The sequence below is a fragment of the Monodon monoceros genome, unplaced genomic scaffold, assembly GCF_005190385.1.
Source record: "Monodon monoceros isolate NGI ecotype Baffin Bay Population unplaced genomic scaffold, NGI_Narwhal_1 Super_Scaffold_4, whole genome shotgun sequence".
Classification (NCBI taxonomy): Eukaryota; Metazoa; Chordata; class Mammalia; order Artiodactyla; family Monodontidae; genus Monodon; species Monodon monoceros.
In genome coordinates, this window is record NW_021703781.1 from 29,314,370 (window position 1) to 29,329,261 (window position 14,892).

Sequence of the window (14,892 nt, forward strand, 5' to 3'; positions counted from 1 at the left end):
GGGGAGAGGGGGAGAGGGGGAGAGGGAGAAGGAAATGCAGTAACTACTTTATTTAAGGTGCTTTGAAAAAACTGATCACCTTCGAATTACCCTTATGGAATCCAGACTCCTCTGAGAATCCGATGAAACGTACTCATTATTCAACAAATATATATTGAGTACCTATTACATGTCAGGCATGAGCAATTATAGGGGACAGACTGCCAGTGTCTAGACATGTCCCTGGACAAATCCACCTAACATTCTGCACAAAGTTTCAGAAACAATGACCTCCTGAGTTTCATCCATAGACCCCAATACTACTCTCTCTCATATGATGGTGGTAGAGTACAAAATGGCAGAACCCCATGCAGAAAAATTTGTAAATATCTAGAAAATTACGTATGTATTTACCCTTTGACTGATCAATCTCACTTCTGGGATCCTATCTTGCAAAAATATGCAGTGATATATGCACAGGGTTGTTTTGCACTATTACTAAGGATAGCCAAATTGGGACCCCCATCCAGATGTTCATCATTAAAGGATTAATGAGCTACAGCTCCACAATGAATTATTGTGCAGATAAAAAGAGAATGAGGAAGATCTCCAAAACTGGGAGTGATCTCTAGAACACAATGTGAAGTGAAAAAAAGCAAGATGAAGAACTTGTCTGTAGTCTTTTGTATTAGCAACAGCAGTGGGGAAAGGAATGTGTATGTGTGTATACATAAATGTAGTCATAAAAGCAAACTAAAAACCGGCACAAACGAACCTAATTCCCTATCAAGCTGTGTGTCTTAACCACACAGAGAAAAGAATTATTACAACTGAGTATGGAACACGGTATCCTCATCGTACTAATTCAATGGGATAATACTCTAAAGACAAATCTCAATGTCATTTGAAACAGTAACAATTAAAAAGGGAAGATTCCTGCTGCTAATCCAGAAAGATAACAAACACATGGGAAGGGTACCGTGGTCCGTAAGGAGAAACCTCCCAAGTAGAATTGGTCTCAAACCTACGCAGGCAGCATCTCGTTAACAGCGGAACCCAGGTGAAACTCGTTACCTCGCTTGGTTTGTTTCCTGCCCATGAAACAGCGACAATACCCATCTCAAAAGCCTGTTGTAAGGAATATTATTTTTCATACACAGCAACAGGCTTCTTGACTCATACATAAGAAACCCCTTCCCACAGAAACAGCTGCCTCAAGCCTGGAGAAGCTATCAGAAGAAATAGAAGGCGGTTCCTCGCTCATGCTTGGGAGAAAGCCCGCCGAGTAGGAAAGGAAGGGATCAGGTAGGGCTGCCAGTTTTGCAAATAAAACTACAGGATGCCCAGTTAAACTTAAATTTCAGATAAATGACTAATTTTGTATTATAATATATTTGTGCTAAAAAGCACAAAATCTGTGAAATTCATATTTAACTGGGTACGCCGAATTTTATCTGGCAACCCTGGATTCCGAGCGCTTCGGCTGGTTTTCCATCCCGGGTCGGCGGAAGGGTGCCCGCCTCCCCTGCCCCTCCCAAATGGCGCGTCGCCGCTCACCACCGAGGAGGAGGACCCAGCCGCAGAGGTGCCCACGGAGTCCGGCGCTGAGCTAACCCTCTCCCGCCTCTGGAGCCTGGACGTCGCCTGAGCCCTACACCACTCGCAAGGTCCAACGGTCAAAACCGCCTCCGTCCGCCGGAACCCAGCCCAGCACCGGGAGCCGTTCTTCCAAGACGGCGCCTGCGTTCTAAACGCACGCGGCTGACGCATGCGCCTACCTACCCGCTAGTCGCGTCCCGTCGCTAGGCAACGAGCGTGCGCGCTCCAGGTGCGGGAGACTGCCGGGGGCAGAGAGGAAGGGGCGCCACGGCGGGGATCGGTGGGGGGCGGGGGGGGCGCGCGGACGGGGGTTGATCGGAGGCGGGGTCCGGAAGAGGATGTGCTGCAGAGAGCAGAGGCGGGCGGAGCAGGGCGGGGTAGGACGAGCAGTTGAGAGCAGGGGGCGCGCGAGGTGTGCAAGGTGCAGGATGGAGAGCAGGGAGCACCCGGGTAGGTGAACAGAGACGTGCAACCTAGAGGCTGTGAGGAGGGGCAGCCGAAAAGGGGAATCGAGCGAGCGGGGCCGGCAGGTGGGCGCATACTGGGAGAGAGAAAGGGCAGAGGGCTGGCCTGCGGGGCGGGGGGGTGTGCGGGAGTAGCCGCAAAGACTACCTATAGGTGAAGTCCCACAGCCTTACGCCAGAGAAGACTAGCTACCTGAGCAGCCTGGTATTTTCCCAGCTTAGCACCTTTGCATTTGCTGGTGACTTCTGCTTGGTTCCTGTCCATTGAAAAAAATCGCACATCTTAGAGCTGTGAGTTCAGTTTTATTTGGGGACTTAACTGAGGACTCTAGCCCTGCAGACAGCTGCTCTGACAACTCTGAGAAACTGCTTCTGCTTGGAAGAGGTAAGGGGGGAGGTCAGCATGTACGTGATTTTTGGAGAAGGAATACCTGCAATCAAACATATCTAGGTAAAAGGTCACTGCTAGCCACCAGGCACAGATAGCTTAATTCAGTGCTTTTCTAAGTATGGGAAGATGCAAGAAATTGGGTTTATAAAATTTTCTCCTGAAAATTTCTATTTGAAGGTCTGTTCTGTCAATTTTCCCAGAGAGCAGAGTTCCACATTCCTGATCTCCACCCTGAACTCCTTCCAGGGTGTGTTAGTGACTCAACAACTGCAGTGGCTAATGACTCAAGCCTAGTGTAGCCAGCTGGCTGGGGACATTCTTTAGTTGGCATTCCTTTCAGAACAAGCACAGGTACCCCCACCTCCACGAAGCCTTCTAGCCTTTGCCATTTGCAGTCTTCCCTGGGCTAGTGGTTTGTGCACAGTCCTCAGCTAGCACTTCCCATGGTCTGTTTCAATTTATGTGGGGCAGTGCTGGGCAGGAGATGCCTCCTTAATCATTAGTTGAGGTAATTAGTAAGTGCCAGTGTGGGCACTGACAAATGGAAGGGAGCATGAGCTCTTGCCTGGGCCCGCAAACATCAGAGCCCTCACTGCTTAAGTCAAGAAATATTTGCTGAGCAAGTACTGAGTGCCCAGCACTAAGGATGTGGTGTGAACAAAGACAATCCCTATACTTAGCGCCCTGCTTACTGAATGCAGGGCCATGAGCAAGGAGGTCCAGTATAAGCAGACCCTCAGAGGAGCCCTGGGAAACTGAAAAATAGCCCCCTCCTCACTGGTGAGTGTGGCTTGATTTGGTGGGGAGTGGGCTATAAAATGCACCCCTTTGGTTCCTCCCTCTCCAGGCTTCACATGGTGGCTGTTTTTTTCTGGCTCTGCTGTTTCACATCAAGTCTTAGTGACGGTTAGGTCAGTGTATTTTGTTGAGACCAGTGTTGAAAATGTGCAGATGCTCTCTCCAGAAAGGGTTTGCCACACGTACTGCAGTGTGGCAGCCACCAAGGACCAGGCAGTGAAGAGGCTTCCTGGGAATGCAGAGCTGGTGATTCCGCCCTCTGGGAAGGGCAGTTCTACTGTGATAAAGGCAGAGGACATCTGTAACTGTGTGTCACCTGGGGATTTTGTTAAAATGCAGACTCTCAATCTGTAAGTCTGAGGTGGGACCTGAGAATCTGCATTTCAACAACCTCCAGGTGAAGCAGTGCTGCTGACAGTGGACCACACTTTGAGTAGAAGGGGTGTGGAAGACAGTTTATTCAGGTGCATTGGTTCAGGTGGGCCCCAGATTGGCAGAAGGAGCCACCACACATCCCATCCCCACCCTCCACCATTACCCCAAACGTAGTGACTTTAAACACTCATTTATGATCTTACAGTTTTTGAAGTTTGAAATCGAAGATAAATCTTACAGGGCTAAAACCAAAGTATCAGCAGGGCTGGCTCCTTCTGGAGGCTTTAGGAGAGAATCTACTTCCTTACCTTTTCCAGCTTCTAGAGGCTACCCACACTCCTTGGCTCGTGGCCCTGAATCACATCACCTTTTCTCCCCCTGCTTCCATCACCACATCTCCTTCTACCCTGTCTGACTTTACTGTGTCCCTCTTATAAAGACCTCTGGGATTACATTGTGCCTACCCAGATAATCCAGTAAAATTTCCCCCAAGCAAAATGCTTAATTTAATCACATCTGCAAAGTTCCCTTTGCCATATAAGGTAACATATTTCATAGGTTCCAGGTATTAGGATGTGGACACTTTGGAAAGTCATTATTCAGCCCTACCACACTGTGTATTTTCTAAGGACAAGGACATTTTCTTACTTACTCATATTTCAATTACCAAAACCAGGAATTTTAACCCTGACACAATTCTATTATGTAATCTACAATTCACATTCGGTATTTCCAACAACGTCCTTTACAGAATTCTATTTTCTGGTCCAGATCCAACCCAGGATCATGTGTTGCATGTAGTTGTGACGGCTGTTTAGGCTCCTTTGATCTGGACTGGGGCCTCATCTTTTTTTATTTTTATTATTATTTTTTTAATATTTTGGCCGCACCGCGCAGCTTGCAGATCTCAGTTCCCCGACCAGGGATCAAACCCAGGCCACAGCAGGGACAGCACAGCACCGACTACTAACCACTAGGCCACCAGGGAACTCCTGGCCTCATCTTTTTTTGTCTTTCATGATCTTGACATTTTTAAGAGTACAGGCCAGTTGTAGACTGTCTCTCAATTTGGCTTTGTTTGATGTTTCCTCAATCAGATTCTAGTTTTGCATTTGGAGCAGGAATCTACAGAAATGTATTATGTCCTTCCAAGCAGTGCATCGCATCAGGAGACACATGATGTTATTTTGTCCCTTTACTGGTGATGTTTACTTTGATCAATTGGTTGACATTGTGTCGGCCAGGTTTCACCACTGTAAAGTTTCCATGTTTACTTTGGAATTAATCCATAATTTGTGGGGAGAAACTTTGAGAATATATATAAATATCCCGTTCCTTGTCAAATATTCACCAAGTTTTAGTGCTCATTGATAGCTGCTTGTTTCTTTAACTGCATTATTCTTTCCACATTTATTAGTTGGCATTCTACTTTAAGAAAGAACTTACCTGCTCTCCCATTCACTTGTTTATTCCTACATGGACTCATGGATTCTTATTTTATTCAACTGGTTATAATCCATTACAGTCATTATTAATTTTGGTGGCCAAATTGCACCAGGTTTGGCTAGTAGCAGCCCCTTCAAGCTGGCTCCTGTGTCCCCAACCATTTTATTTTTTAGCATTTCCTTTCTGGGACAACAAAACATTCCAGGATTATTAGACATTTCCTGCCCTGATCTTGGAATTAGTCATTTCTCCAAGGAACCTTGATTCTTTTTAAGTGGTGAAGCCTATTTAAAAGCAAATTCTAATGGAATATTACTCAGCCATAAAAAGAACGAAATTGAGTTATTTGCAGTGAGGTGGATGGACCTAGAGACTGTCATACAGAGTGAAGTAAGTCAGAAAGAGAAAAACAAATACCACATGCTAACACACATATATGGAATAAAAAAAAAAAGGTTCTGAAGAACCTAAGGACAGGATAGGAATAAAGACGCAGACGTAGAGAATGGACTTGAGGACACAGGGAGGGGGGAAGGGTAAGCTGGGATGAAGTGAGAGATTGGCATGGACATATATACACTACCAAATGTAAAATAGATAGCTAGTGGGAAGCAGCTGCATAGCACAGGGAGATCAGCTTGGTGCTTTGTGACCACCTGGAGTGGTGGGATAGGGAGGGTGGGAGGGAGACGCAAGAGGGAGGAGATATGGGGATATATTATATGTATAGCTGATTCACTTTGTTATACAGCAGAAACTAACACACCATTGTAAAGCAATTATACTCCAATAAAGATGTTAAAAATAAATGAATAAATAAATAAAAGCAAATTCTGTGGGGAAGGGATGGATTGGGAGTTTGGGGCTAGCAGATGCAAGCTGTTATATATAGAATGGATAAACAACAAGGTCCTACTGTATAGCACAGGGAACTATATTCAATATCCTGTGATAAACCATAATGGAAAAGAACATAAAGAAGAATACATATATATGTATAACTGAATCACTTTGCCATACATCAGAAATTAACACAACATTGTAAATCAACTATGCCTCAATTTTTTTAAAAAAGCAAATTCTGTGTGTTCATTGCTACTGAGGTGTTTTTGCTTCTAGGCGTTTGCAGTGGAAAGAGCTGGGATTTTTTTTTTCTGTATTCGTATCTATTTATCTATCTATTTATCTTTCCCTTCTTAAACTGAAAAATGCCTCCAGAAAATGTTAGGAATTGATCTAAGCCTTTATTATTCACTTTATTATTAGCTCTTTTGGAGTTAAAATATGTCAGCTTCAGGAACATAGAGATGTTCAGGCATAGGCTGGGTGCTAGGCCATTTCATGTCGCAATCTTCCACTGTAACAGCTAATATTTATTAAACATGTACTACACGCCAGGCTATGTGCTTCACATGGATTTATTATCTCTTTTAATCCTCACAGTTATGAGATACATATTTTTGTTATTCTGTTCCACAGATCAGGAAACTGAGGCTCAGAGAGACTTAGTAAGTTGCTGAAGATCACACAGCTAATAAAAAGCAGAGCCAGGACTGGAACTTGGTCTGTCTGATCTCAAATTCTACATTCCTACTGCTACACTACACCTCCCCTCCTAACTTATGGTTTAACTCAGGCTTCATTCCCTCCAATTCTTGACATCTGATTAAGAGTAAATCCAGGGGCTCAACTCAACCTAAAGTAGTTTCTTGCTTAAGCAATAGAAAATGGAATATTTTCTAGCTACATTGCTGGGCATTCTCCGTCCCTCTCCTCCTCAGGGCTTCTCAGTGGTCCGTTGTGAAATAGATAGGCCTGTCTTATCTGCGTCACAGATGACTGTAGCTCCCAACCTCACAATAGTGCAGCTTGCTGGGTGCTCAGAGCCCCTCCTGGGTCCTCCTGCCTGCTCAGTTATTTCCTCCCTACTCAAGGGTAGAGTCGTGTAGTGGAGGCCTTAGCCTCTTTTAAGCACCAATCCACCAAGCTCCTCTCAGGCCTGATGAGCCCCGGGACCTATTTACTGACCTGGGAGAGCTGGAGAGCTTTAGAAAAAAGTCCATTTGAATGTAAGAGCTATTGGCAAGTACTTATGTATTTATTGGTTCTTTGGGGAAGGATGGGCTCCAGAAACATCTCATATTTGTCCTGAAATGAACCTGCGTTGGTTAGAATGTGTCTATTTTGTATGTCCAATTAGATTTGTGAAATAGTGTGACCCTGTTTGACGTTTTCCAAACCCACCAGGATGGAAACCGAATACCTGAAGAGGTGCTTTGGAAATTGCCTGGCTCAGGCGCTGGCAGAAGTGGCAAAGGTTCAGCCCAGTGACCCCATAGAGTACCTGGCTCACTGGCTTTATCATTACAAGAAAACGGCGATGGCAAAAGAAAAGGTGTGTGTGCGCGCAGGGTCGACTTGGGGAGGGCTTTCAGCTTTCCCAGAGGAATTTGAAATCCAAGGCACCACGCTGGAGCTGGCCTGGGGAGTGTCATGGTTTATTCCACTTGAGGATGGCTTAGGCCCAGATATCCCTGAAGTATAGGGAGTCTGCGGGCTGAAGAGAGAATCCAACTCAGAGGAGTTGTGGGGTTGGTGGGTTTGGAGATACTAGCAGGTTGAAGCTAGTTAGTTACAGGAGCAAAGTCAGGAGGGCTCAAGGGCCCGGGGCCTGTCCTGGGAGGGTCCCTGCTTCCGAGGACTGACCTTATTCTACTCTGTCATATCACCCCAGGATAGGCAAGAGAAGATCCAGCTGCAAGAAGAATATGAAAATTGCCTCAAAGAAACCAGAGTGACAGAAATGCTGATGCAAGAAGAGTGTGAGATTCAACAGAAGTGTGAAAAGTGTCATCCCGTGGTGGGTACCAGGAAATCTGCAAGACAGCTCAACCACAGTGCACAGTGCACTGAGGCTCCCAAAGCCTACTTTTTCCTCCATATTCATATGTTTGTATGTAAATCAATCTTATCGACAATCCTTGTCAATAAAATCCTTGTAATGAACAAAGAAAATGCTTAAAGGCAATTCCACTTACGATGTCAGGGAATAAATTACATGTTACTGGTTTAAAAAATCAGATTTTAAGAAAAATCTAATGGGTCACTTGGAACATATATTTCCATACAAGATCCTTTGAATCCTTTTCAAAAATTACTCAATACTTTTCAGAAACCAAATATGGTTTCTAGTATATACTTCAGGTATATTATTTATTATATACTATTTACTTAAGTATTTAATTTAATATATGCTGTTTATTTATGTATCAAGCCACAGATGTCTTCTCTGTGTTGCTCTAATAGCGGTCATGAATTCACTTATTGAACTTGATATCTGGCATCTTTTTAACTATCACTCTGTCCTGTACATGAAAATCTTTAATGTAGTCCTATACAATTTACTAGCTTTTGCTAGTTTCAAAGCCAACTTTGATGAAGACATGAAAATATCAAGCTTATGTACATTTATATCAATATTCTCAGATTTCCTCATAATTAATAGATTTATATTTTTAAGTCTGGATGTTTTATAAATAAATCAAAAGAAAGATGGTTTCCTACTACAGTCTGAAAATAGTCGTTGAACGAACTCTCCCTCAGGAACAGTTCATTCTTGGAACAGTTGTTGGGAGATGATAGAATTGAGATCATTAAGCAAAAGTTGTCATTGTCACCTTGCTGCCCACTCTAATCCTTTTCTAACACCATGCTTCACTGTTAATAGAAATATAAATATATAAGGCAGGGAAAGACTCCCAAAATTCTACCCTGGTTTTATGATGCCTTTATTAAAGAACACTTTGCTCACATCAACCTTTTTAATTGTCCCTTTGTGTTATTATACCCTGAAGCAGTATTTCTTAGCAAGATTAGGGTGAGTAAAAGGTTTGCTCTTCTTTTGCCAAGTGTGAGACAATCAGCGATTGTAAGGGAAGTTGAGAAATGAGAGCCGGCCTGATGCCTTTACTATGTGCAAGTTCTCAGCTTTAGGAAAGAGTTCATGTGCAAATTGTGGTTATGGAAATCGATTCCCTTTGTTAGAAGGAAATAAAGGGAACCCGACAGTGATGTAAAACAAAGCTTATTGCTTACTGGCAAGGGAGAGCCACATCATCCAAGAGCAAGTTGCTCTCCTAGTATAAATTGAAAAAGCTAGATAAAGGGCAAAGAGGTGGAGGTACATCAGATAAGATGAGATTCTAACTTCTGGCTTCTTGGTGGCTCAAGGTGAATAGCAAATTATTCCTTGCTACTGTCATCTTTAGATTTCATCACCAGAGCTTTAAAACTTATCTGAAATAGCCCCAGGATAGGTTGCATAGGATTTCAGCAGGCCTGTGATTTAGCCGATGGGCTTTTACGCCTATACTAAAAGCTTTGCAAGATTTTCCTTAATATCTTAAAACCATCATTGCTTTCAGTACCCCAGATTGAGTACTGCTGGTCCGGTGGATGTGTCCAAAGGGGAGTAGAAACAGCACTATGTGTGGTAGAGATCATACCTAATTATGGGAATCAAGAAGGGACTCACAGAGGAGAAAACATTTGAGTCAGACCTAGAAGAAAGCTGGCAGAAGTTGCCCTTGTAGTGATTTCTCTTCATTAAGCAGAGGCAGCTTTGAGTAGGTAAACCATTATTCTGTTTCTAAGTCTGAAAGCAATCCCTTTGATATAAAGATCTGGGCCATACAGGTGTTTTAGAAATAAGTTTTTATGGAAACAATACATAGATTTGCTGCATAGATTCATAGCACTTTGGAGTTAGAAGGTCTTAGAGATCATGTGGGCAAGTACTCCACAGACCTCACTGCAGTGCCCCACAGGGTCCACTGTTGAGTGGACAATGGACAAAGATGGGGGTAGAGATGGCCAGTAGAGCTCAAGCTCCAATCTTCCTACCTCACCAGGGACTGCAGTTACATGGATGCTTGATATCATCTCATAGGTCACTGAGACTGCATTCATTTTTTCATCTTTTTTCCTCTGTGCTCCAGTTTGGATAATTTCCATTGATCTGTCTTCAAGTTAACTGATCCGTTCTCCTGCAATGTCCAATCCTATTTAGGAATTCAATGAATTTTTTTCATTTCAGATATTTTCTCAATTCTAGAATTTGTCTGGTTCCTTTCTATGATTTCCATTTTCTCTGCTGATATACCCTATCTTTTCACTCATTATGGCCATTTTTCTCCTTTCAATTTTAAAAAATATTTATAATCACTGTTTTAAGTTCTTGTCTGCCAGTCTCATCATCTTTGTCATTTTGAGGCCTCTTTCTATTAAATACTTTTTCTCTGGATTATGGTTCACATTTTCCTACTTCTTCACATGTCTAGTAATTATTACTTGTATGCTAAACATTGTAGATGATACTTTATAGGGCATCTAGATTGTGTAGTGTTCCTTTAAAAGGTGTTGAATTTTGTTCTGTCAGGCAGTTAAATTATTGGTGAGTTATCTTGATCCAATTAGATTTGTTTCATGCTTTGCTGGATTAGGTCTTTTTCAGTTTTGTTCAGTTTTGTTCATTCTTGGGCATGAAAATGGCAATATTGTATTCTTGCCATGCCCAGTATGTTTAGTCTCTGCTAATGACTGTTTTCTCTTCTGTTTTCTATTTAGCCACTGATATCTGTAGCGAGTTCCACAAAGAAGACCGTGTTCATGCAGGAGAACACAAAACCCCTTGAGAAGGAAGCCTTGAAGCAGGAATCCCTGCCAGGAACTTCCAGTATGATTCCAGGAATGCCTCAACAGATTCCTTCTTCAGAGCCATCTGTCCAGGTTGACTGGAACATTGAAACTCCACAAGACATAAATTACCAGGCTTTTTAGCATGAAATTGCTCCTGAAATGCATCCTAGCTCCACATCTCCTCCCTAGGTTATAGAAGGTGGATGATTCTAGTGATGCTCCTCTCAAAGCTGCGAGCTGAGGAAATGGCCAGCTAGAAGAGCTCTTACTTGAAGATGATTAACTATGTGGATTAAACCAAGATATGAGAGGCTGTGGAAGGAGATGTCTGCAGGGACTCTCCAGCCCAAGTCCTGTCCTGACAGCCATGAAAACCCCTTAATCATGTGAAGATTTGAACTACTTATAGGATAAAATAACTCATAATAAGGATTTAAAATAAGTAACCAGGGCCTCCCTGGTGGCGCAGTGGTTAAGAATCCTCCTGCCAATGTGGGGGACATGGGTTCGAGCCCTGGTCCAGGAAGATCCCACATGCCGTGGAGCAACTAAGCCCGTGCGCCACAACTACTGAGCCTGCGCTCTAGAGCCCGTGTGTCACAACTGCTGAGCCCACGTGCCACAGCTACTGAAGCCCGTGTGCCAAGAGCCCATCCTCTGCAACAAGAGAAGCCACGACAATGAGAAGCCCGCGCACCGCAACGAAGAGTAGCTCCCATTCGCCACAACTAGAGAAAGCCCACGCGCAGCAATGAAGACCCAACACAGCCTAACTAAATAAATAAAATACATTTATTAAAAAAATAATAATAAGGAACCAAACTGATGAGACTTTTTCCTTTTGCTTTATCATTTTTTTTTGGAGACTAGACAGTGAAAACACATCCATCTCATGTGTTCATATCTTAACTTTAGCTGAATTTTGCAATCAGGCCTCTTGGAGTGTTTACACATGTCCTTATTTTTGAAACAGCTCCAGTGACAGTAAAAGTTAGGAGTTTGACTTTTTTTTCAATTATTTTCTATCTGTATTCATGCAAATATCATCTATATGCTGATGACTTGAGATTTATATCTTTAATCAGAATTTCCTTGAACTTGACTGCCTATTTGACATTTCTCCTTGGATAACCAATGGACATCTCAAACCTAACTACAGTTGACGCTTGAACAACACAGAGCTCAATCCACACATAACTTATAGTTGGCCATCCATACCTGAGGCTCCTCCATACTGGATTCAACCAACCACTGACTGTATAGTACTGTAGTATTTACTATTGAAAACTGTCTGCATGTGAGTGGACCTGTGCAGTTTGAACCCATGTTGTTCAAGGATCAACTGCAATCCAAATGGAATCCTTTATATCCTCCCTGAATTGGTTTCTACCATTTTTTTTAACCTGCTCAGTCAAAACTTCTGGTGCCATCCTTGGCTCTACTCTTTTTTTGTTAGCCCTAAATCTGGTCTGTTGGCTTTCCATTTAAAATAAAGACAGAATTCAACCACTTGAATGCATAAGCCACAATCATCTTTTGCCTAAATTATTACAACAGCCTGTTAACTGAACACCCTTCTTCTGCCCTTGACCTTTCTAGTCTATCCTCAACTTTAAAGTCAGGATGATCTTGGTGAAACATTAAGTCAGATCATGTCTAATGAGCAGCTTCCCATCTCAGTCACAGAAACATTTAAGGCCCCTACCATGACCTACCAGACTATAAGAGTGATTCCCCATAACTTTTTTACTCTCCGTATTCTCTCCATGCCAGCTATGCCAACCTCCTGTTCTTCAAACATGCCAGGCATGGTTCAATCTCAGAACTTTTGCTTTCGCTTCTCTCCACTTGGAAAGCTCCCATCTCCCCATACCCCTGGATTTCTGCAGATTCTCTTGTGGAATTAAAGAAACCTCAGCCAAAGTTGGAGTTGGGACAGGACTGTAGGGGGAGCTCTCATGCCCCTCCATGCATCACCAATTGCTCCAAATAGGAAGAGACAAAATTTGCCTACATCTCCAACTGAAGTGCCTCTACTTTACTATCCAGCAGGGGGAATAAAACTTTTCTCCACCCAGTGACAGCCCAGCCAGTAAGAGACTGTAGTAGCACAACCAATGAGAAGCCTCCATACTTTGGACTCCCAGCTTCCTCCAATGGGCTCTTTGATTATCACAGCCCCTCCCAATTCCCCCCTTTTCTCTATAAAAGCAAGTTCCCTTCTTCTCTGGATTTGCTTATGATCTGAATTGCAATTCCTCTGCTATTCCCTAATAAATACTGTTTCTGGTAAAATAACTGTCTTTTCTGTTATTAAAGTTGACACTCTCTTCATTTAGATCTTCACTCAAAAGTTGCCTTTTCAATGAGGGCTTTTCAGCCATCCTATCTACATTTCCTATATGTACATCCTATTTGTACTGCAACCCACAACGTTTCACGCCCTCTTCCCTGTCAGTCCCCCTCAGGAGAATGTGAGCTCTGTGAGGGCAGGGATTTTGTCTGTTTACTTTGATATCTCCAGCACCAAAAAGAGTGCCCAGTGCACAAGAAGTGGCCAGTAAATATTTGCTGAATAAGTAAACGAATGAACTTATATAAGGGCTGGCAACTCATAGCAGACATGTGAAAATGACAAGCTAGCCAGTTTTGATTGGCACAAGGGTTAGGTTGCAATTCCAGACCCCTGACCCATTCCTCTAGCTCAGGATTGGCTACCTAATATGCAGGGCCCAATGCGAAATGAAAATGTGGGCTGCCTCGATCAAAATTATGTGCTTCAAGATGATGACAGCGGAGCATTAAACCAAGTGTGCAGCCTTTCCAAATTCAGGTCCTGTGTGACTCACGAAGTTGGCCCTGCTGCAGCAAGCACTGCCGCCCGCATGGCATATCTATGACAAGGGCTTGTCTTCACCAACCGTATGTTTAGGCCTTAGGATGGGCAGATCAAGTATATCAAAGATCACACTACTACCCTCTTCAGGGTGAAATCTCCCCCCGGCCTTCCCCCACACTCACACACATAAATCAATCCAAGGCTGCCACATGCAGTACCCCACACGTGCCAAGCTTAAGGGAAATGCTCAGAACTTTGGAAAGCACAGCTACTGTGGTATCCCCTCTGTCTCCTGGACGTGGATGGCTAGCCCAGGTCTCTCCTGAGATGGAAATGAACTCTCCTCAGAAACTGGGGCTTATAATTAATGAGAACTCTTGGAGCCTGTGGAAAACCATACAGTCATGCTGACAATCAGAAAGAATAAACCATCAGTGTAAAAACAACACTTCTCAAGCCTTAATGTTCATACAGATCACCTGGGGAGCTTGTTAAATGTCACTGATTCTGATTTACTAGATTCGGGGGGATCTGAGACTCTGCATTTCCAACAGTTTTCTCCACCATGCCCAAGCTGTCTGTCCAAAGACCACACTTAGAGTAGTCAAATGCTAGAGCAGACCCTCACAACCTTAGCACTACTGACATTTTGGACATTCTTTGTTGTAATGAGCTGTTTTGTATGTTGTAAGATGTTAGCAGCTTTCAGGATGCTACTAGAGAAATGCAAATCAAAACTACAATGAGGTATTACTTCACACTGGTCAGAATGGCCATTATCAAAAAGTCTACAAATAATAAATGTTGGAGAGGGTATGGAGAAAAAGGAACCCTCCTACACTGTTGGTGGGAATGTAAACTGGTACAGCCACTATGGAGAACAGTATGAAGGTTACTTAAAAAACTAAAAATAGAGTTACCATATGATCGAGCAGTTCCATTCCTGGGCATACATCCAGAAAAGATGAAAACTCTAATTTGAAAAGGTGCATGCACCCCAGTGTTCATAGCAGCACTATTTATAACAGCCAAGACATGGAAGCAACCTAAATGTCCAATGACAGATGAATGGATAAAGAAGATGTGGTATATATATATATATATATAGAGAGAGAGAGAGAGAGAGAGAGAGAGAGAGAGAGACACACACACACACACACACACAATGGAATATTAGCCATAAAATAGAATGAAATAATGCCATTTGCAGCAACATGGATGGACCTAGAGATTAAGTGAAGTTAAGTCAGACAGAGAAAGACAAGTATCAGATGATATCACTTATATGTGGAATCTAAAATATG

The 14,892-nt window shown here is 43.0% G+C and overlaps 2 protein-coding genes across 3 annotated transcripts in view; one reads left to right on the plus strand and one right to left on the minus strand.

Moving 5' to 3' along the window:
• The window catches only part of LOC114908622 (S-adenosylmethionine synthase), an 81,320-nt gene extending 79,673 nt beyond the window's left edge, over positions 1-1,647 (minus strand). For both annotated transcript variants that reach the window (XM_029244908.1, XM_029244911.1), the window contains exon 1: positions 1,537-1,647. The gene's annotated coding sequence lies outside the window, so the exon portion shown is untranslated. The remainder of the gene's footprint in view (positions 1-1,536) is intronic.
• A 5,653-nt stretch (positions 1,648-7,300) lies between these two features.
• On the plus strand, positions 7,301-10,890 carry DYDC2 (DPY30 domain containing 2). Its single transcript, XM_029244576.1, has 3 exons — positions 7,301-7,447; positions 7,787-7,909; positions 10,678-10,890. Exons 1-3 carry the CDS (start codon positions 7,301-7,303, stop codon positions 10,888-10,890), a joined length of 483 nt encoding a protein of 160 aa, XP_029100409.1.
• Positions 10,891-14,892: the final 4,002 nt, after the last annotated feature.